Consider the following 23,404-nt stretch of genomic DNA (forward strand, 5'->3'; position numbering starts at 1 on the left):
GCAGCCCCCCCCCCCCAGCCCCAGCTCTGCTTCTGAAAGCCCCACTTGGATGGCTTTTTTGCTAAGAGACATTCCTGCCCTCTTGCTTTCTAGTGATCCAAGTGCCCTTCTAGACACACGCCCCACTTTCTGTCCCATCCCCCACACACACACACACGCAGACCCCTTGCCGACCTCTGCAGTCTCTAAAACACCTTCCAGACACTTCTCAGACACTGACTGCTCCTGAAACGGACCCCTTCTCCAACCTGAGGAGAGTTCTGCTGCCAAGGGCACCTACCAGGTGTTCCCTTTAGGGTGCTATTTGGATTTTGCCCTCTACCTGTAACAGCCTATGGAGCTTGCAAGGGCAAGGGCCAGAGCAGTTCCAATCCTCTACGTGCTAGGCACCCAGTAGGTCATTGGTAAAAAGCCGGTGAATAAATGAACAAGTGCTGGTGTTTGGGGTATATAAGCTTACTTTAGTCTTGACATGATCCTAAGGAAGATCTCAGACAAGAACGTAGCTGCCAATATACGACGGCCGTTAAGAAAAGACGAGTTCCAGACTGCTCGTCCCTTCTCTCCCAGCTGATGCAATGGGGCCTCAAGTCCTTACTATTTTCAATAGCTCACCATAAAATTAAATTACGAGGTGTTCCCCACCCCCCCGCCCACCAGCTGTTCTTTCATTCCTGTTCTGTTACTCTACATGACCTGGGCCACCATGAAGATAGAACCACAGATAAACTAAACCATCAACTCCATACTGACCACTGTGGTGGCTGTGGCAGAGTGGTCTCCGGGAACCCTGGACATTTTTACACCATGCTCTCTCCATGACACTCCCATGGAACTTAAAAGAGGGTGAAGGCCAAGGTCATGGCTGCGAGAACGCTGGGAGAGCACTTAGTGGCCCAGTGACAGGCACCACTACCGCTCTCACTCACCTTCCCAAGCTCTTGGGGCCATGTGGACTCACTGTCCTTTTCTCCCAGATAGACTCACAGAAAGGAAGGAATGTCCCCTTGAAAGGAATGCTGGAAACAGTGGTTCCGGGCACCTGAATTCACTCAGCTCTCAGACTTGTGGAAACAGGCTGGGCCCGAGGTGATTTCAGCGATAAGGAGAACAAAGGAGAAAGAGTCCTGCTCCCCCGCACCACCTGGGGCTGCAGAGCCAGTCCGGGGCCAGCCTTTGAGCCATCCAATTTGGGAACCTCGCTTTTTGCCTATTTTCCCAGGTCCCCACGTGCCAGGCACCAAGTGAGCGCCTGGCCCCCGGGCAGGTGGGAGGAATGAGGTTTCTCTCTCTGGCTGCCTCCTTACAACTTTTTCATTCCCTGTAAGCCTGACAAATACATTCCACTTGCAACAATGTTACGTCTGTGTTCAACTTTAAAATTATACTCTGAACAGCCCTGGTGTGATTCCATATGGAATGATTTACATGCTGGGCAAGAAACTTTTGCTGGCCAACTGCTAGTTGAATAGTTATTCTAGAGACACTATCAGATTATAATGCTGCCAGGGAGGTTGTTAAAACTGTCAGTTGCTCGGTTCCTGGAGTGCAGGAAAGTGTGATGTTAGTGCTCGTTAGCATGGTGGTTATCAAAGGTAGGGGTGGGGGATGACCGCTCTGTCTTACTCTTCACAGCATTCTGAAATCCATGGAGTTTGCACCCTCCGAGGGCACTGGGACACAGGTATGCGCTCTCATTTGTTTGCAGCGCGAGTGTGGGTCAGCTCGCCGTGATCACTCTCCATCCCCGGGCAAGCCTCACGTTCCCGAAGTTTCTATGAAACCTCCCGCCTGTAGCTGGCAAGTCATTTCCCCACAAACTTTAAGCAAGTTCAAGCACATTATTTCTAATGAAGAAGAGGCCAGAAGAGAAAAGTGTTTTCCAAATGGGTAGTGGGTAGTTCAGTTCCTGGGGATGTGGGGATCTCACCTGGGTGGGCATCGAGAGTGTAGCAAAGGCCACTTTGAGATTGTCAGAGGCCAGCTCCAAATGGACTGGCTTAGGAACTTTTTTTTTTATCGGCTGCCTCATGTGGAAAAGAAGGGTTAAAAGGACCATAGCCACCCAGTAACCTAGCAGCCAGGTAGAATTCACGGCATCAAGTGGAATCCCGCTCCTGATGCCCAGACCGCAGCCGACTCTGTGGTTGGCACCAAGGAACGGTTCCCCTCTGCGGTGCCCTTCGGACAGGCTCATGGCCCGGCAGCCAGTCCTAATGTCAGGTGAGGCGCAGGTCTAGACTCCAAGGCAAGGAATGGAGAATAATGAGTTATCTAGAAGCCACACAGGTGGAAAGGAAGAATGACTTTGACGGGGGTGCGTTCTTTTGGAAAGGAACTTAAATGCTTTCCCCGTGTAGTGTGAGCATCTTCAGGGGAAGGCCTCGGAGTCAGTGGGGTGTACGTAAGCCATCAGAGCAGGGGGTGCAGGGTCGGATGGCCCTGGGCGAGTGCAAGGGTGGCCTTCAGTGAGCCCTGCTCTGCCCCATCTAGGACGCATCCAAGCCCCTGGAGGTGCTTCTGCTGGAGAAGAACCGCTCGCTGCAGTCCGAGAATGCTGCGCTGCGCATCTCCAACAGCGACCTGAGCGGTAGGTTGACAGAGTCTCGAGTGCTGTGCTCGGTCCCTTCCGGGGGTCGAGGAAGAGGAAGATGAACCGTGAGTTTGGGCCAATGCATGACGGGAACAACAGCGGTGGTTGACAGCTTTGACTAACGAGCGCTTGATCTCCTCCTGGTCCTCCTCACGGCTCCTCCCCTCCCCCTGCCCCACTTAAAGATGCTCCAGCCGAGGCGCGTGGCCGCAGAGCACCTGCGGAGGTGATTAGGGCCGGTGTTGGCAGGAGAGGCCAGGAGGGACACTCGGAGGATGATGGCCTCTCTGGTCTGTTCCCAGTCGTGCGGCCTCTGTCTTGTGGCATTTCCGGGGCTGCTCCCAGCCTCAGTGGAGCTTTTCTTCCTTTGTCAGGTTTTCCTTGGGAGTGCATCCCATCCTTAGCCTTTCTTTGCTCATCCCAAAATGGTGGCGTCACTGACTGCTTCTGGTTTTGGCAGCTGGTAAACCGTTTAACAGTGTCTCGGGCTCCGAATATATTTCATTCTTAAAAATGTGCGTGCCTTCGATCGAGTGGACTTGGTGCGGTGCGTTCGCCTCAGAGCAAGTGGTGTGAGAGAACCCATTGGTCCCAAAATGTCAGTGTTTGCTGCTCCTCAGGCGGGGCCCTTCTGGTAATAGCTCGAATGCTAGAGGCCCGATACGAGGCCCCGCGACCTGTCGACTCTTTACTGTGTGTGGTACCGGCTTCTTGCCACCGTAGGGGTTTGAATCTGTGTCGAGGGGACTCTCCAGGCTGCAACGTACAAGAAAGGTGCAAACATGAAATGCATGTTGCTTGTTTCGGGGGGCCTCGTTTGGCTAATTTAAAAATTCAATTGAAAAACAAACCAACACACCTCATTGGCCCTTGGAAAATCGGCACTTTTTTTTTCCCTTTAGTGGGGCAAACTTGGCATTTTGGTCTTGGTTTTTTTTCCCTTTTGAATCCCCCATAATGCATTATGTTTGCCCTTCCTTGTAGGGTCAGCCAGGAGAAAAGGGAAAGACCAGCCTGAGAGTCGGCGTCCTGGACCTTTGCCGGCTTCCCCTCCTCAATTATCCCGCAACACGGGGGAGCAGGCTTCCAATACTAATGGTACACACCAGTTCTCACCAGCGGGGTTAACGCAAGACTTTTTCAGCTCATCCCTGGCAAGCCCCAGCCTACCCCTGGCTTCTACGGGAAAATTTGCACTAAACTCTCTCCTCCAACGACAGCTAATGCAGTCCTTCTACTCCAAGGCCATGCAGGAAGCAGGAAGCACAAGCATGATTTTTTCAACAGGTCCATACAGCACAAACTCCATATCTTCCCAAAGTCCATTACAACAGAGCCCAGATGTAAATGGCATGGCCCCATCTCCCAGCCAGTCAGAAAGTGCTGGGAGCGTCTCCGAGGGCGAGGAGATAGACACAGCGGAAATCGCCCGGCAGGTGAAGGAACAGTTGATCAAGCACAATATTGGACAGCGCATTTTCGGACATTATGTCTTGGGACTGTCTCAAGGGTCTGTGAGCGAGATTCTGGCCCGGCCCAAGCCATGGAATAAACTGACCGTTCGCGGCAAGGAGCCCTTTCACAAGATGAAGCAGTTCCTCTCGGATGAGCAAAACATCTTGGCTCTTCGCAGCATCCAAGGCAGACAAAGAGGTGAGAGGCTTTCATGAGCTGGCGCTAGTGTGTGAGCCCTTCAGGGTTGTGTGTGAGTGTGTGTGCACGTGCACGCGCGTGATGAAACATTTGTACATCATATCAGGTAAAGTTCTTTTCAGTTCTACCATCTCCAGGGTCCAGGGGTCGGCCGGCGTGAGCCAGAGCCTATAGATTTTGGGGGGTCTGGCCTCTGACACTCGCTCAGCACCTCTCATGTAGTAGACTCAGAACTTCAGTTCCACATATCGAATCGGATGGGATTATGCCCCATACAATGTGTTTTGTCTGCTGGTCCTATTGGCAGTGGGTGCGGCCTCACATGGGAGGAGCCCCCGAGTAGCGTCCAGCCCTAGAGCAGCAGCACCAGCCGGGGTCCGAGCTGGTTCCACAAGGAGAGAGTATCAGCCACGTGTCCTCTCCTCTGCCCCACGCACACAAGGGAGCATGTCCTGTGGGCCAGCTTCCCTCCCGGCGTTACCTTCCACTAGCGGTTTGCGTAGCGCAGTGAGCAAAACATGCCTGCCTTGCAATACATGGATGTTTTACAAAGCACCCTTCCTACCCCTCCCTCCACAAAAAAGATGAAACGTTATTCGCATCCCTGACTGAAAGAATCCCTTCCCTCTTGAACGACGGGATCGTTCTGCTAATAAACCAGCAGTGGTAGAGAGGGGTAATCTTATCAGACACATTTGAAACACGACAGAGAAGGGAGACGTTTCAAACGGCGTCGATTTGCACAAAGCACTTCGAGCTTTCTATGGCAATGTTAACTGAAATGGACTGTCTCTGGGTGATTAATGTGAGTTTTTGTTCCGGGGGCTGGTGGGTGATGCGCTTGGCAGCAGGCGGTGCTCCCTCCATTTGACCCTCATGGCATTGGTGCTGTGAACCACTCCTAAGGTCTGTCTGATCTTCTGCAGCAGAGCCACAGCCTCTGCAGGCCGGCTGGCCGGGGAAGGGCCTTTCAGAAGTTTCTAGTAACTCCCAAGTTGCACAGGAAGCCTTGAGCCCTTTCTGTAGTGACAGGCGGCTCAGATTTCATGTCACACAGCCCATATCGTCAACACCACCATCCCCTGATTGTTTTGTTCTTACCACACTTGTTTTTCAACAGAGAATCCAGGCCAGAGCCTGAACAGACTATTTCAGGAAGTACCGAAACGAAGAAATGGGTCCGAAGGTATGTTGCAGGCAGGTGTTTTTCTTTGCAGTTAGTAAAATCTAGGAAGCAGCATGTCCTTAGCTGTGCATTTGGGTTAAAACTGTGCAGTGTGATTCTGGCCTGGAACCTGATGGAAAAACAGCTAGTGAGTATAAAACAAAGCTATGGGCTCAAGTCCTCGCAGTGCCTTCCTCCCAAACTGCCCGTGCTCTACTGGGTGTGGAGAGGCCAGGAGAGGAAACACCACTAAGACTCGGTCCCCAAGTGCCATCCCAACCCCCTTCAGGTTCAAAACACACACCCTGCCCCACCCCCAATTGTTGCCCTGAGAAAAATCAGGTGGCTCAGTCAAATGACATACTGCTGCTTCCTTGTAGTTCCTTGTAACTCTGAGCTGCATTAAAGGTGCCATGGAGTGGAGAAATTTCAACAAATTCCAAATGTAATCGGTTCTCCTCTGGGCCCTGGCAAGCCAGCCCCAGCTGCGCTTGTTGGTGCTGCGTCTTTAAAGGGGCTTCACCCCCTCGGTCTGCTTGTTTTGCAATGGTTTGGTGTGGCGGTGCACACTTAGTAAGATAGCCAAGAATTAAACTGTGATACATGGAAGGCTTCCAGAAAGAGCCTGGGCCAGCCCCCCCGGGCCACAGTAGCTTCAATGCGTCTGTGCACATGGCTACATCGCAGAGCATCACCCCTGTGACCAAAACGACTGTCCTGGGGGGTGCTCTGCAAGCTGTTTGCCGCCTCATTCCTAAATTTGGGAAAGACAGCATGTGATCAGAGAGCCAAAATGGGAAGCCTTCATCCTCTTCACCTTGTATGTGCCCATGATGGATAGGTAATCAGCCTCAACCCTTCACCTGTTTTTCCCATCTTTGCTCTTTTGGAGATACCAGTGTTAAACAGACGTGCAGAGCCTTGAGCCTAGTCCCAGGCCAAAGCAATTGTCGGATTGCTTTTAAATGACTCTCAAGCACCCCTGCCTATTTTTTAGGCCTTCATCTGTTTTTGTACTGGAGTAGGTGATCTGCTCTCCCTGGGCCCGAGCCACGGGTGCCATCCAGTTAGGGATGAGAGCTTGTCCCGCTGGCCAGATGACACTGACCACCAAGTAGATTCCGCAGGAAGCCCTTCCTGCACGGGGGCCACGGTACCTGCTGTGAAGTTGCACGCACAGCAGGTCCGGGTCAACGGGAGGCCACGCCTGCCTCCTTAACCATCACCAGCCTCGACTCGGGAGCTTTTGATCAGAGTGACATCTTCGTGCAGCACTGATTTGTTATTGTTGTTGTTGTGTTGTTGTTACACGTGTGGGTTTGATGTCATTGGTGTTGCTTCTCCCTGCAGGTAACATCACAACCCGGATCCGAGCCTCCGAGACCGGATCCGACGAAGCAATCAAGTCCATCCTGGAACAAGCCAAAAGGGAGCTGCAGGTCCAGAAAACTGGTACGGAATACACTTCTTTGACCACTGGCTTCCAGGCTTAATTAGAAGAATTGTCCTGAGTGTTCTGGTTAGCAGTAATTAACTTTAAAACACACACAATAGAATGTGAGTTTTCAAGCATGTAGGCAAGTGCAGAGGGCAGCTGGTCTGCGTGATAGTTACCAGTCTTTTTAGAATGTCCCGTCCTAGCATGGACTTGAGAACGTACCACTCCCCAGCCTAGTCTCTCCTTGACTTACATGAACAAGTGGTTTGTAGCAGATTTCCTTTCTCCAGTGCCATATAGGCTTTGTTGTTTGGATATATACTTGACAAAACCCTGGAAAAGAATGGATGAAAAATAAATCCTAAGCTCCTAAGCAGAATGAATGTTGCTAGGGAGGAGCAGGAAGTTGTGGATAGGTTTCCAACTCTGTAGTCTGTAGGCCTCAGGAATGGGCCTCTCAGAGCCCCTCAAGAGCTGCCTTGTCTAATAGGAGAGAGCTCTCACGCTTCAGCTTCTCTGGTTGAGTTTGACTGTGCAGCACACTGACCGTAGATTCAGCTCAGCCCTTCTGCCAGACAGGAGACTGGGTGCCCGAGGTCCCTTGCTCTGGGGTTCGCCATATGTATGCATGCCTGCCCTGTACCCGTGAAGCCCCTGTTCTGCAGAGCTGCTCCACCTGGACCTAGGTCACAGGACTTCCACCAAGCCTGGCTGTGGGCTGCCACCTGGTCACTTCCCCAGTCACTAGGCCCTCTCTCCCTAGGCCACCCCACTCCCACATGACTCACTCAGTGGTGACCTGGAAGCTCCCTTCTGGGAACCAGGCCTGGGCTTGGCGTTTTTTACCTCCTCTGCCCTTTTCAAACTGGGTCTTCACCACTGCCATGAAAGATAGATATTGTTATCTTACTCCTGATCATTAAACTCAGACTCCAAGTGAGAATAGTGTGCTCAAACTTACTTAAAAGTTGGGCCTGGGTGAAAACCTTGGTCTCTCAGCTCCTGTCCCGGCACCTCCCCCTCTGCCATCTCCTCTGCCTCTTTAATAGGGATCCTGGAGCGGTGGGTGGGAGACTGTCCTGTGAGGCCTCAGACCTGACACTGGGGGGACCTTCCATTTGGGGTAGTTCCTACCCTCAAGACCAGAATTGACATTGAAACTGGCCCCTCCTCTGCGTGGCTGAACAACTAAGAAGCTTAGCCAGGCACCCTGACGGGGTGGGAAACAGCCCTGAATCAAGAGCAGGAAGGTTGGAGGTTTGTGCAGTTTCTCCTGCAGAGCAGTGGTCTGCACCCTGAGAGCGCTGTAGGGATGTTGTGAGTCAGAGAAGGAGGGCCTCCTATCAGCCAGTGAAATCAAGTCCTTGAGAGGCCTAAAAGGTTGTCCCTATTGTTTGAAGCATTTTTGGGCCTTATTTAAAGTGGATAAAGGGCCGACTTATGTGATTCCCTCCCCGTAGATATGAGGGTATCTAGGAGCTGCAGCCACCTGCAGGATCGTTCAGCCGAGTCGTCCTCAGCCAGGGCCCTGCTCCACAGTCGCCTGGGAGATGGTCAAAGATTCGGTGTGACTACACGTGCTACTCAGGCAGACACTCCAGGGCAGTGGCCTGGGCGTGTGCATTTTAACAAGCCCAGTGGATGATTCTGGGGCACAGCCCTCGTTAAGAGTCCTTGATCTAGCCCATCACCCATCCCAAACTTACAGACAGAAATCTTGAGGCCCAGCCATGCCCTATGACCTCCCCCAAGGTCACAGCTCTGGGTTCTTGGGCCAGGGCCTCCCTGCTATCTATCCCCCCCACAACCTGCATCATGGGGCTCACTATTGCTGGCCACACCTCCATCACTTGCCCAGAGGAAAATAAATGTGAGCCAACCCAAACACAGCTACTCATCACTAGAGACTCTGGTCTTGTGCTGCAACCAGTGATAGAAATTATGTCTCTAAAGTTTGACAAAACCACTACAATTTGGTAATTTAGTGCACGGGAGTATTGTTTAGAAATCCTCAGGGAGGCTCAATGGTCGAGCATCTGCCTTCGGCTCAGGTCATGTATCCTGCGGTCCTGGGATCAAGTCCCACATCAGGCTCCCTGCAGGGAGCCTGCTTCTCCCTCTGCCTATGTCACTGCTTCCGTGTCTGTGTCTCTCATGAATAAATAAATAAAATCTTTTTAAAAAACAGATTTAAAAAAAGTCCTCCGTAATGATGGCATGTGCCTGAGTATTTTCCCACTTACACCCCCCCAGCCTCTACTCCTATTCCCCACCAAACACAGACACTCTAGAATAATGAACCCTTTCAGATGGTGTGAAGTGGAGGCCAGAGGGTCCCAGAGCGGTGGTGTTAGTCTGTCCATCCCTGCCTGGACAGGATGCACAAGCAGCCCCCTGACAGGGGAAATGTTGGCAGAGCAGAGCAGCTTGGTTCTCCCAGATAATCGGCATTTTGTGGGAGGCCAGGTTAGAAGGAAGTGGAGGGAAAGCAGCACGTTCCCACCTGAGAGGGACGGTCCACCAACCATCTCACACCTCTTTTTGCTTCGTGCAGCAGAGCCGGCCCAGCCTTCTTCCACGTCCAGCGGCGGGAGCTCAGATGACGCCATCCGCTCCATCCTGCAGCAGGCCCGCCGTGAGATGGAGGCCCAGCAGGCCGCCCTCGACCCTGCCTTAAAGCCCGCACCGCTGTCCCAGGCTGACCTCGCCATCCTGAGCCCCAAGTTGATACCTTCCTCACCCATGTCGTCTGTGTCCAGCTACCCTCCACTCGCTCTGTCCCTGAAGAAGCCCCCCACCGCCCCTGACACCAGCGCCTCCACCCTGCCCAACCCCCCAGCCCTCAAAAAGGAGTCCCAGGACGCGCCCGGGCTGGACCTCCCGGGAGCGGCTGAGTCTGCACAGGGGGTCCTGCGGCACGTGAAGAGTGAGCTGGGCCGCAGCGGCGTGTGGAAGGACCACTGGTGGAACACCGTCCAGCCAGAGAGGAAGAGCGCCGCACCCCCCGAGGACGCCAAGTCGGAAGAAGCCGGTGGCGCCAAGGAGAAAGGGGGTGGCAGCCAGCCACGGGCCGATCGCGGCCAGCTCCAGGGACCCTCGTCATCGTCGGAGTACTGGAAGGAATGGCCCAGCGCTGAGTCGCCATACTCCCAGAGCTCTGAGCTAAGCCTGACTGGAGCCAGCCGCAGCGAGACACCCCAGAACAGCCCCCTGCCCTCCTCCCCGATTGTGCCCATGTCCAAGCCTGCCAAGCCCTCAGTCCCTCCACTGACCCCGGAGCAGTACGAGATCTACATGTACCAGGAGGTGGACACCATTGAGCTCACTCGGCAGGTGAAGGAGAAGCTGGCCAAGAACGGCATCTGTCAAAGAATCTTTGGGGAGAAGGTGAGGGCTTGGATTCGGGGGCCCAGGTTTTCCCATCTCTCTTGGCGGCTGAGACTCAGCATTTCTCTGGAGGATGTGGCCACCGGCCCTTCAGTGAGCCACAGAGCAGAAAGTTCGACCATCCCCAAACTTGCCCAGAGGCTGGCTGGTGAATGTTCCATTTCCTGAATTCCCCTCTTAGGCGAGACCCTGGGCTAGGCCCCATCACCCGCCATGTTCCTTTTGACTCCTGGTGATGCTGTGAAGGGGCGCTAAAGTCATATTTGACAGATGAGGAAAGTTAGGCTCAGGGAAGTTAACTACATGCACCCGGCCAGCCAGTGACTGAGGTCAGATCCCATCTCTTGACCAAGTGTGGCCCAGACACCCATCCCTGGGCTTCCCCCCCCCCCCCCCAGAAAAGATCTGATCCCATAGAGAGACCACCAGCATGCAGAGAAGCGAAAGGCACATGCTGAGGAAAGCTTATGTCACATGATAGACATAATCATACCTTCCTCATAATTCAGGAGATGCCTGGGCCCTCTGCAGCCAGATTGGTGAAGCGACCTGCCCAGAACCCATAGCTCGGGTGACCCTGGGCAGAACTGCACAGGCCATGCCCACAACTGGCCCTGAAATCCCCTACTTCTACATCTCTCCTCCCTGGCTTATTGAAAGTACAGTGGTTGGTGAGAGAGCCCCCAGACCCTTTATGTTCTAGATGGCACTTCCCGGTAACAGATTCTGGTTAATGGGGATTTACCAGGGCTATAAAATAAGATAAACATAATACCCCAGCATCGCTTCAGATTAAGTAATTACAGAGTATAATGAAAAGCACTCCACTACCCTAAAAGGCAGCCTCCCTGAGGGGATGTGGCAGGGTTGGCAGTGGCCTCCGAGGGGCCCCACGTGGGGCCTCTCTGCCCCCTCCCCCCCCCCCAGCCCCACACTGCCCTGCCTTCCATTCGGTGTTTGCCACATACCGTGTCGTGGATCCTTACAATATCTGATTGTGATCTCTTTGTCCTGATTTTGCAAAAGGTGATGGGGTAGAAAGAAGCGAGGATGAGAATGTAAAGTCCCTTGAAATTTCTAGTTCAGTGTTGTAAAAATATCATTTGAGAACATTTAAATAGACATTTGTGCTCATGCCTTAAATTTAGCAGAGACTTAATAGCGTTGAACTTGTTTGGCCCGTGAGTGCAGTTTATTCTGGAACTTGAGAACTTTTCAAAAGAGTGATCGAATGCAGCCCCTAAATATCTCTGGGCTGCATCTGTGTCCTATGGGGGGGTGTTTGTGCCCATACATATGTATGGCCATATGTGAGCGTTAAGAAAACTCGGGCATGTACGTGCAACTTGTCGGTCGTCTGCAGTGAGACTTACTCCCAGACTGGCACCCCCATCACCACCCACTCACCTCTGGGCCCCCACTGCAGAGCAGGATGTGGTCAGAGAGAGCAAACCATTCTAAATGCCGGGCTGGCCCAGCGCCACAAAGAAAACTGGCCTCTAGCATCCTGCCAGCATCCACCGCTCTGGTTGCTAAAGGGGTCCTTGGCCCCAGCACTTCGGCCTTTCGTGGCACCACCAGGCAGAGCAAGGTGGTTTTGACGCTTGCTTCTCAGGTTGTCGGGACAACAACCCTGGGACCTTGGCAGGATCGCGGCCCTGGGAGAGATCCCATCCCCTCTCCCTGGGAGCAGAAAGCTATGACTGTAACTATGGCTCCCCCTGCCAGGGCATCAGCCCACCAGTGACCTTGAAAAGTTTCTGTCCCTGCCCCAGGCTGGCACCGTCCACCAGGCAGGGGGGGGTTCTGTGCTCAGCCCCTGCAGTGCTCACTGGGTGTCATCCATCTCGGCCTCTCCATGGCTCTGCGTGTGCATCACTAAAGCATTCTGTGGCCTCACACTAAATCCCAGGCACTGATGCCATGTCTTTGGTTGCTACTGCAGGTGCTGGGCCTGTCCCAGGGCAGCGTCAGTGACATGCTGTCCCGGCCAAAGCCTTGGAGCAAGCTGACCCAGAAAGGCCGTGAACCCTTCATCCGGATGCAGCTCTGGCTCAACGGCGAGCTGGGCCAGGGTGTCCTGCCTGTCCAGGGTCAGCAGCAAGGGCCAGGTAAGAGCAGCCCTGCCCTGGGCTCCTACAGGGAAGTGAGTGCAGGGGATCTATGGGGGGAGGCCGCCAGCTGTGCCCTCAACTGTTGCCCAGTGCCTAGAGGCCAAGAACTGCCCCCTTCTTCCACTACCTGTTGCCATGGGACTGCCTTTAGTTTTTAGGAGAGAAGATTGTGCCTAGCTAATTTTATAAGCAGCAGAAAATGAGTTACTAATTAAGAAAATGCTGTTTATACATAAATATAGGTAAAAGTCAAGTAGCTAAATCAGAGAATCAGGAAAGGAAATCAGCCAAAGACATAGAGGTGGAAGATATAATGGGCTCCAGCTTCCACCTGCTCCCACCCAGGGGTCCCAGCTTTCCAGGAGAACCGTGCCTATTTGCGTCAACCCTGAGTTTTGACCTTCCCCCCCACCACCCCATAAGGTAAGGGCCCCTACCTTCGGGGCCTGTCACTGTCCCCACTCTGCTGAGCTGAGGGCATTAGGAAGTTTAAAATGCCTGGGCTTTGTTTCCCCATTTAATTGTAATCTCTTATCTTATTTAGTTCTCCATTCTGTGACGTCACTACAGGACCCCCTGCAGCAGGGCTGTGTGAGCTCAGGTAACTACTAATGTCTCTTGTTTAGTGTGAGATATTTTCCTCCCCTGTATGTTTTCCTGTTCTCTGGTCCATACTGGGGAGACTCTGATCCCTGACTCTGGATCCAGGGAGCTAAAAACATTATATCTTGTTGGCATGTTAGATTCTCATGATCCTAGTTTCTAATGGAGACAAGGAGAGTCAAGGGCCAAGGGAGGGTTTCTTCTGGTGTTTTCCTGCTTGCCACCAAATTGTCTCATTGGTCTGTGGCTTCTTAAGTGCCCAGGACTGGGGGCCAGGGTCCGAGTCATAGACAGAGTCTGCACCTGGGGGGGGCCTCCATTTGAATAGGAGGGGGCAGGATTGGGCACATGACATCCTCCCAGCAGGGTCATGGTAGGGAGAAGTTGAGTCTGTCCAGAAGACCTTGGGGTCACTTTCAAGCAAGAAGGATGGGGAAGAAGGAAATGACAGATGGAATCACCTAAAGGAGATGGCAGGGGGCCCCTGGGAGCAGTGTAGGGTGTGGCTGGATAAGAGCCAGTGATGCCCCGAAGAGTGAGGCTGAGCATGGGAATCCAGCCTGGAGGCAGGTAGCGGGGCTCTGGAGTGCCAGCCGGCGAGACGCTTGGCTGCTTCTTGTTGGCATCTGAAGCCCCAGATCTCTGAGGTGGCATTTGGGCTCTGTGGACCCCTTGCGGAAGCACCATGCTCCCAGACCCCCTTGAGTGTCCTCCCCGCGATCCCACTGGTACAGAGCTTTGCTCGCCCAGCTTCCAGGAACAGCCAGCATCTTGTGCTGCTCTTCGTTTTTCCTTTATTTTTCTAAACATGTTGATTAGCCTCCATATCCCATTGATTCATTGAAAACACAAACAAAGCTAAGTGAGGAGCGTGAAGCCCGCCAGCCTGCTGCAAGTTTTACGAGGGAAAACATGTGTAGCGCGGGAACAGCTGGGCGGCAGCGGCCGCTACCACTGCGAGATGCCAAACCCACGCACAGATGCAGCCGGAGCGGGGCGCTTGCAGCAAAGCTCCTGGCCAATCTTGTGTTTTGGATGTTCCCAGTTTGCTCTTGACCAGAATGGGAGGCGGAAGGCTGTATCTTACCCGAGTCATTGGTCTCCTTGGTTGGACATCTAAATGGAGTGGTTGGTCCACCCAAAGAAGAATCACTGGTACTTCCTTCTCACTTCATTTCTGGCTTGGTCAGTTTGGTTAACAAGTCCCAGAGAACTTACCCAGCCCTGGCCCATATTCCAGATGCATTAGGGTAAATAATGCATGACCTTGTTTGTGCCAGAGTTTTGCAGACATTTGCATGAAAAATTAGCCTTGCCTCTTCTTGCTGCAGCAGAAAGTTGGCCTTCCCATAGTCCCCCAAGAGTAGTTGCTGCCCCACCAGACTTAGGACTAAACTTGGTAGAATGTGACAGACGTTTTTTAGATCAAAATCACTTGTTCCTAAATAAAACATGAGATCTCCTGCAGTCTCAGGTCGGTTAAAATTGATGCCAAAATCTTGGCCATGTGTGAACAAATCCTTGAAAAGAATAGCCTTTTGCTCTTTGCTCTATGGCAGGTAGTTGCTACCATACCGGAACTTCCACAGTCACATTTCCAACATAGGAAAACCACGCCAGGCTCCTCAGAGGGAAGTAAATAGTATTTGTGAGATATCGAATTACTTTATAAAACAAATTGATGCATAGAATGCTTGGAGAGTCTACAAATTGGCAGGGGCAGGGAGCCTGGATAAAAGTGAGCACTGAAGAACTTTCCAGTGGTTTCTATGAAGGGGTGGCAAGCAGGCCTCTCCCTGTGTCACCTCTGCAAGATGGGAGACAGATTGCAGACCATTTACCCATCGTGCCCCTTATCAATAACAGGGAAACCGTGAAAACAATAGTCATGGTGATTGTGGAGAGAAGTGGAAAAATATTTCGTATATTCTAGGAAAATACAGGGTTTTTTTTAAAGACATTTATTTATCTTAGTGCACGCACAGGTGGGGGCGGGGGGCAAAAGAAGAGAAAATCTGGGGCCCCCGGTGTCTCAGTGATTGAGCATCTATCTTTGGCTCAGGTCATGATCCAGGATCCTGGGATCAAGTCCCATCTTGGGCTCCCCACAGGAAGCCTGCCTCTCCCTCTGCCTATGTTTCTATCTCTCTATCTCCAGCAGACTACCCCCTGAGCGCAAAGCCCAACTCAGGACTTGATCCCAGGACCCTAAGATCATTAACTTAGGCCAAAACCAAGTGTGGGACACCTAGCACCCCTAAATTTTTTAATGTCATGATGGTAGCTAACCAAAAATGTTTCTCTGGATCAGCAAAGGCTAGAAAGTGCTTGTCAAAACAAGAAGAATGATTATCATAGTGGCAGGACTGTGGGTCGTAGTTTTCCTTGTTTGAAATTTCTTTACTATCAGTATTATCCTTTCAAGAATGTTTCTAAAAATCAAAGTAGCTGAACTTTTCAGCATGTGGAATTTAGATTCAAAAGACAGAATTATTTTATGATGATGAGTATTGGTAAATCTTTGGGATGGATGCCCATAGGGGACTTCAGAATCTTCCTCAATGGATTAGAGAAACAGTGTCTCTGAGGAAGGCTTCAGCAGTGCTGTCCCAAAGGCATGGTAGTGAATCCAGTTCAAGGACTTCCTCAGGATTCTGGTTCTCTGTTCTCACCATGGCTACCACAGAATCTTTCCAAGAAGCCCCCAGACTCAGAAAGATGCTGTCCTTGGTGGTGGCTCCATGAGGCCTGTGCCAGAGGTGGCTCGGCCCAGTAGAACCAGCTGGCTGCAGGACGATGATTCCAGTGCTGGGTTGGTTAGTTCCTGAATATGGTGAGAAATGCTCAGCAGCTGAGCATCCAGGTAGCTGAGCTGGCCTGGCTGGGAGGGTAGCCTCCCAGTTGTGGCAGGACTCTGGAAGACTGGCCCTCTATCCACAGCCCCTCAGTGAGAGGTATGGACTCAGAGCAGAGGACGCGTGGGCCCAGTGCAGGGCTCGTCCTCAGTTACCATGGTGATAAGGTGACCAGGAGTAGAGTGGCCTCACTCATCAGAACGGCAAACTGCTGACGCAGGAATCTGTTTGCCTCACTAAAGAATTCCTGTCTGCCTCTTTCTGCCCAGTGCCGTCATCCCTCAGGGTCTCCATTTTCCGTAATGATCTATATGTCAAGCTTGCTGATGAGTTTTACAGCAAGAGACTGAACTTTGAATTACATCACCAGTTCCTCCTGGTGAACAGAACCATTCCTGAATGTTCTTTGATGATCTGAGCATTGGGGTGATGGCCTTGGGCCTTTGGGAAGGTTGATGCCATTTTCCACCGGTGACCTGTGCTTTTGCTTGTAAGCCTTTGGGGTCTTGAAGAAAAATCATCAGAGTAGAGGGTCCCCTGCCAATCACATGAGTACCTTTGGCGGGGGGGGGGGGGGGGTCGTTAAAAACCGAACTTAAGATCACATACTTGTTCATGTATTTCCAGGCAGGCTGGTCCTCTACACAACATTTTTGAGTTGGCTTCTTTCAAAGTTCCCAGCGTCTTGGGGAGGGGCGTCGGCAGTTCCATCCAGGGTCGTCTTTGATCTAATATGACAGAAGTATTTGAAGATGGCATTGCAGAGAGGCCTTTGGGGGTTGGTTCTCTGCATCTTCCTTTTGTCTGTCTTCCATCCTAGGTATCATGCTTCAGCCAACCTCACACTGCTTAGCAATCAGTGCTCTGGGGAAGCCAAGAAAAAGCACTTACAGGAGGAGAAGGGAGGGGCCTTGTAAGGCTTGTTTTCTCTGAGTGTGGCCTGCCATCCATGCTTATCAGCTAGCAGGCTTTTTTAAAGGGAAGAAAATCTTGAAATACAAGGAAGGGGGTTGCTTGTGTGCATATGTATAGCTAGGGAGGGAGGGAGGGAGGTACATAGATCGGTAGGTAGATACAATCTAGTAAACCACTGGATTTTTTTTTTCCCATTTTCCTTCCCTGAAGCTCATTTCATATTCACAGTTCCTTGGTGTGATTAATCTTTTTGCCCCAAGGGAGGGAAGGAGACAAGAGACAATCTAAAAGGGGCAGAAAAAAAGGAGGCAGGGGGAGGATTTTCCAGATTTTCCTGGATGCAATGTTAGTCATTACATTACAGAGAACTGGTGGGCTCCGCTTTGTAACTTTTTAACATGAGAGCATTTCGTTACTGTCACTAATAAGCTTCCACACTGGCTTCAAATGGATTATTGCAAACTGTAAAACCTCCAGCTTTTTTCCCGGTGTATCAGTCAGGAACTGTGAATTCCGAGTCATCTCCCCCCATGGAGGATTCCATGGCTCCATGTCACTGCTCTCAGCAGGGCATCAGCTGCCTCTCGAGGGGACAGCTGCTGCCATGTCTTAAACATGGGTGGTCTCACATGTGCCCCCTCACTGGCAAGATGGCCACAGGCCGGATGCTGTACGGGACGTTCAGGCACCAGGGGATTCCCGTGACAGCAGCCCCTGGTTAGGGACAGGCTGACATTCCTTGGTAATCTGCATAATGATTCCCACTTCGCGCCCATGAGATGACCAGGAAAATGTCCAGGGTTTGAGTGCTTTGATCTCGGCAATAGGATTCTCATGCAGGCATTTGGCTAGCGTGTTAATGGAGAAAAGGAGGGGCTACTTGCCCCCCCTTAAAGATTCCATGGCACTAAATCTCATCATTCTGTGCGTTAGACTAGATTTGATTTGATTTTTTTTTCTTCTCTTTTCATCAGAATAAATCAGCAAGAGTAACTGTTGGTTCTCTACAGGAAGAGTTATTCTAACCCCTGAAAAGATTTGTATAAATATAACTGATTTACACATAGCCACAGACAGCAGAGAGACAAAAGAGAATTCTGGAAGGCCACATGTAAACTAGAAAGTGCCCCCTCCCTGAGCCAGGTGGCTGCTGCTCATCATTTGATGGGCAGCTCAGCCTAGTGCAGCCACTCATTGTCAAGAGGTGGTGTCATGGTGGCCAGAAGAACTGAGTGCTCCACCCATATCTTTCTCTCTTGGTTGAAACCTGCATTAGGATGTTTTTTATTGTATCAGGAATGCCATAATGAAGGAATAACTGTCTCTTCTAAAGTCAGAGAAGATAGGTTTCTGGATTCAGACACAACCTCCCTTCTGGTTGTCTGTCATTGGGTATGTGTGGGTACAGTCCCCAACCCCACACTGAGGAAGCCCCAAGGAGGGGCTGGGCTGCAAAGGCATCAGAAAGGAGGACATTGCAGGAAGGGTTCTGTAGGCCCAAGGTTCATAGTCATGAAAGGACATGGCATGTGTGGCACCTCTGAAAAAGGTGAGGAGCCACTAATTCAGAGGGCTTTTTTTTTTTTTTTAATGACAATAGGGGGCACCTGGCTAGCTCAGTCCATGGAGCATCTGACTCTTGATCTTGGGGTTGTGGGTTCAAGCCCCACATTGGGTGTAGAGATGACTTCAAAATAAAATATTTTTTAAATAATAATTAAATAAAATGACAGAAGCAAAGTGGGTTCTGGGAGAATTTTGTCTTCCCTGTACGTAGCTTCCTTTACTCTGTTGTATAAGAAAAGTAGAAATGGACAGATGGGTGGTGCATTGCTCTTTCAGAGTGACCTTGGTGACCTGCCCCACTGGCGGTGTTGGGCCTGGAATGCTGGCCTGCCACATCTCATCCCAAAGTACTTCTTCCCCCACTGATGGCTCTTTCTCAAGAGGAGGTGGGCTGAGGCCCATGATGGGCAACACAGCCCCCCAGGCTTCTCACCGATCCCATTCAAAGAGATCCCACGATGGAGGGGAGAAGCCCCTCACTTAAGGGCTGCACCTTTGGACCACAGAGAGCCAAAATCTAACCAGGAAAAACAGGAAAAACCTTCCACCACAGGACTGTGGAGGGGACAGGTGAGGGTTCAAGACTCAGTGGGCAGAGTGGCCTCTGGTACGCAGAACATGGGCATGGCCTGGACACTGAGATGGCATCTGACTGTGCCCAGGCAGAAGAAATTGTCTAGGGCTACAGGATGATTTGGAGGGGGCTCAGAAAACCCTCCTAGAGAAGCATAGAGGGCAGGATGTGACGTTAGTCAGTAGGCTATGCTGGCCCAAAGCTCAAAGGTCTTTCGACCTCATGTGGGGAAGGGCCTTTTCAAACAGAGGGTGGGCTGAGGAGGAGGCCATGAGCCTGAGAAGTGCGTGCCTCAGAACCAGCCAGGCCTGGGACCCTCGGCCAAGGCAGGGCTTAGGGAACTTCTCACCAGGGCCTAGAATGTTCCTTGCTCACTTTGGGTGCAATGCCGTAACTTGGCCTGTCAAGAGCAATGTGTCTCCCCACTGCCTGCCAAGATGGTCTAGGAGTTGTGAGTTTCCTTCTAATTAATGTCTTTCAAAAATTGTCAACCTTATCTCGGCAGAGCTCAGGTGGAAAGGGGTTTGGTTGTACTACAGCTAATCCTTCCAAGAGTGATGAGACGCAGACTAGGGCAGAGCAAGCCCACGAGGGGCGTCATAGTGGGGTTCCCTCCCAGCCCCCACACCACAGGACAGGAGGGTGCCCTGTCACTAATATTCTCAAAATGTGACTTGTTGGGATTACGTCCCCCTAATATTTGCACATGCGCTTTTCAGTTCTCCTAGCCTCTAGGAACATTGTGGGATTCATTGTGGGGGACTAAAGCAGCCCCACTGTAGCATTAACACAGGAGGGCAGGGGAGAGTAGAGGCCCAGCCCACCTGCCCTCCCCTGGAGCACGCTCTACCTGCAGGCCCCACACAGGCCTCCCTGGGAGGCCAGCACTGAGCACGCAGCTGGCTCAGCGTTTGCTCTCAGGCAGGAAATGTTGGCCTCACAGTTCCCAGGAAAGGCTGCTTCAGCGTATAGCACCCCCCAAAGGTCTCTGTTCCTACAGTGGGATTTGCCACCGTGCCTCTCAAAAAAAAAGGGGGGGGGGGAGGGAATCAGAGTAACTCCAAATAGGAGATTTATTTGACTCTTTTAAAAATTATGATTTGTAGGATTTTCTTGAATAAAGTACACTATGATTATAAAAGGCAAGATTTTGAGGTGCTTACGCCCTTTTTAAAAAAGCAGTCACCCACCCTCCCGAATTCCCCAGCCCCCAAACTGCCCTCCCCAGGGACGATCCTATTCCCAGTTTCCTGTAGACAGTCTCTACGTCTAGATGTTCCACACAGAACGGAGCATGCAGGCCTCAAGGTGCTGTGCCTTGCTCTTCTCAACTAGCAAAATATAGCAGATACTTTCTAGGCCAGCACACAAAGAACTTCCTCCTCCTCTTTTTACATCCATAGGGAATCCCCGTATCTGGATATATACCATATTTTATTTAACCAATCACTAGTGAGAGAGATGTAAATTACTTTTAACAGCAAAACATAAGAGACTATCCTGCAGTGACCAGCCCTGAGAGCACGTGAGCAGCAGTGACGAGGCAGGCTGGACAGACTGCAGAGGTCTCATCCGGCCCCTCCCACTGAGCGATTGTGTGGCCTTGGGCAAGTGACTCAACCTCTCTGTGTCTCAGTTTCTCCTATAAAAGGGAGAAAGGACAGTACCCGTCTCCTAGGCTGTTGGGAGGTTTAAATGATTTTGTGCACAAAAGCTTCCGAAACAGGCTGGCACAGAGGAAATGCTATTTGAATGTTTACTTCTGCTGCCACCACTAGCATTACATGCTGCTTCGTGTGTGCATGGAGAGCTGCAGAACAGTACATGTGCACACCCAAGGTGCCAGGCCTCTGGCTTTAAAACAGAAAAGAAGCCCAGCTACTCACTCCTTGGGGTAGCTTGTCGAGTGCAAACGTTGCTGGGTGGCAGCTGGGGTCCACTGAAGGATGACCTGCATGCAGCTCTGCAGATTCTCAGCTTCTCTGAAATGCCATCCATCTTTGGAAGTTGCCTGTCCATCTACAATTCTGCAAAGTTGATCCCAGATTCTGAGCTTCCAGAACAAGACTGCAGGTTATCGCTCATGCCATCTGGGGCAAACTAACATGGAACCAGGCCATCTTGTCTGGATATGGGTGTGACTGTCGGCATGGGTGAGCAACAATACCATCCCACTCAAGCTCTTTCGGTTGGTTTGCCTGGACCTCTGTGCCGGCACACCCCAACTCCCCTTTTGGAGAAGGCCCTTGCAGGCCCTGGTCACGGGCCTCTGGACACGTCTGCCTTCTCTCCCCTTTAGACTCTCTTTGGAAAACAGAATTTACAGTACACTGGGCATTCAGTGCAAGAAGCAAAAGTAGGTCATAGGAGCAAATGAGGACTTCAGTTTTCAGTGATTTGGTTCTAGGGAAGGCTGAAGAAAGCTTAAATGCCTAAACATCCTCAAGGAATTTTAAAAAGGTGGTAGGAATAAAATGAGGAAACTCCTGTATTTATGTGTCTCAACACCTTTAATCCTTAATCAAGGACAGAGGCAAGATGGTGGAAGAGTAGGGGTCTTCATTTCATCTGGTCCCCCAAATTTAGCTAGATAACTTTGAAACCTTCCTGAACACCTGTGAATTCAACCTGAGATGTAAAGAAAGAACAGCTGGAATGCTACAAATCCTTAATCAGTAAATGGACACGATGTTCCCCATCTTACCAACAAAGAAGACCAAGGCACAGAGATGAGAGGTGATTTGGCCCCAGTCAAGAAGATGGAAAAGGCATGCATGGTCCTGAGACCAGCGGCCCTGCTGCCGAGTGTGGAGGTAGGTCCAGGTGAGCTGTCACCTGCCCCTACGGGCTTGGTCTCACCACCATGGGTGAATGGCTGGTCCTGGAACTACACTCAGAAGTCAAGGCCACGTTTCAAAACAAGGAACAAAATGGGGTTCAAATTATACATTTGAACAAATACAAAAGAGCAGATCCAAGATAAAAGACTGTAGAAAATCAGATACCTCCATTACCCTGGGATGCATCCCTTGTATTTCAGCCAGGAGCTGGGCAGGAAAAGAGGAGAGAACCCAGCGACAGATCAGTGGCAGAGTCAGACCCAAGTCTCTGAAGTTTTGCCATGGAACATATGTAATCCATCTGGCCTGGGAGACGGGTCCATGATGCTTTGAAACCCTTCCCGTCTACATCCAGGGAAAATACACACAGTGTCCCAGGGCTCTCTCCCTTGCTGGAGAGAGCCCCCTCCTTCAGCTATCATGCCCTCCCCCTGCCTATAGCCCAGAGCCAGCCCGGCCCCCCTCCCGATCCCCTGGCCCCAGCCCCATGTGCTTGGGCCATGCTCAGGGTCTTCACAAGGAGTGAGGAGGGCATCTCAGAAAGAAAGCGAGCCAGGAGACTCTATCACTGGCCTCATCTTGATTTTGTGTTTTGTTCTTCCCTTTGGAAGTAGATTCCCTAAATATAGCCCAAGTCTGAATTGGCAGATGTTGGATTTGTCCTTTACAAGAGGACCAAAATTAGTCTGTCATTTGGCACCTAAATAAAGCAGCCAAACTGCCTTTGTACCAACTTTGCAACAAGGAGGGACTAGAGTTGCAGCATTTTGTCTGATAAGGAAACTTTCTTGGAAGCTGTTGAGCAGCACCTCCAAAGCCAAAAGCTGGGGAAAGGGGGGGGGGGGACACGGAGTCCAGAGGGATGTGCCTTCTTCCTGGCTACACCTGCTCAGTCCTAAGTTTTACAGTCAGTTTTGTTCCACGTAGTTTAAATACCTCCTGAAATTGGAAGGAGAGGATCAATACTCCCCTGAAATAGCAGTCAGAACAGCAGTGCTTCCTCTGTTTTGGGGAGGAAAAGAACAATCTGTCCAGAGTGCCTGGAGCCGGGTGAGCAGAGGGGCTCCCCAGGGGCAGCAGAAAGATGTTATAATCAATTACCACATCATAACACTGATGTATGATAATTACGGAGTGTTTCTCCTGAGATAGTGCTGCGTTTGGCTGGGATGCAGTTCTTTCATGGTCCACTGCCTGATTAATATGCAAATAATAGGCTGATTGCATGATGAATGCAGAAAATGAGTTCGCTGATAACGTGCGCACTGAAGCGGGAAGATGATAAATTACTTTTACTGACTGGCCTACATTAAGTACCCTTTCTCAACAATTTCATCACAAATTAAGTAAAGCAGTATGGAGAGATTAGGAGGATGTGTAAAATAACGCACCGTAATAGCTTTCCTAGTGCCGTCGTGAACGTTGGAGACAGGATCGGTTCCACCCCTCATAACCCGGTGCCCGTGGAGGACCAGGTCACTTCATCCACCCGCATACTATGCGGAAGCTGGGGTGCAGCCCACCACACTGGCACATTCAGTGGCTGCTGTCAGCCCTGGGACCTCTGCGGAACATTCCGTCACAGCCCAGACATCATTACCCACACGCCAGGCTGCCTGGCAGCGTTATTGAGAGGGGACAGGCTGCTCTTGGGGCGGACGCTAGAGCCTCTGCACAGATGGACAGTCTGAAGCCTGCTGT

The 23,404-nt window shown here is 51.3% G+C and overlaps 1 protein-coding gene across 8 annotated transcripts in view; it reads left to right on the top strand.

Annotated features, from left to right (window-relative positions):
• CUX1 (cut like homeobox 1) overlaps window positions 1-23,404 on the top strand; it is a 373,714-nt gene that overhangs the window by 297,546 nt on the left and 52,764 nt on the right. For 4 of the 8 annotated variants that reach the window (XM_055339489.1, XM_055339490.1, XM_055339487.1 and 1 more), the window contains exons 13-20: window positions 1,636-1,684; window positions 2,494-2,590; window positions 3,578-4,246; window positions 5,367-5,432; window positions 6,762-6,863; window positions 9,404-10,236; window positions 12,182-12,347; window positions 12,895-12,951. In XM_055339489.1, the coding sequence (XP_055195464.1) occupies window positions 1,636-1,684; window positions 2,494-2,590; window positions 3,578-4,246; window positions 5,367-5,432; window positions 6,762-6,863; window positions 9,404-10,236; window positions 12,182-12,347; window positions 12,895-12,951 (2,039 nt within the window). The remainder of the gene's footprint in view (window positions 1-1,635; window positions 1,685-2,493; window positions 2,591-3,577; window positions 4,247-5,366; window positions 5,433-6,761; window positions 6,864-9,403; window positions 10,237-12,181; window positions 12,348-12,894; window positions 12,952-23,404) is intronic. The other 4 variants (XM_055339493.1, XM_055339492.1, XM_055339491.1 and 1 more) reach the window with 2 other exon arrangements.

This window comes from Nyctereutes procyonoides, unplaced genomic scaffold (genome assembly GCF_905146905.1).
Source record: "Nyctereutes procyonoides isolate TBG_1078 unplaced genomic scaffold, NYPRO_anot_genome, whole genome shotgun sequence".
NCBI lineage: Eukaryota > Metazoa > Chordata > Mammalia > Carnivora > Canidae > Nyctereutes > Nyctereutes procyonoides.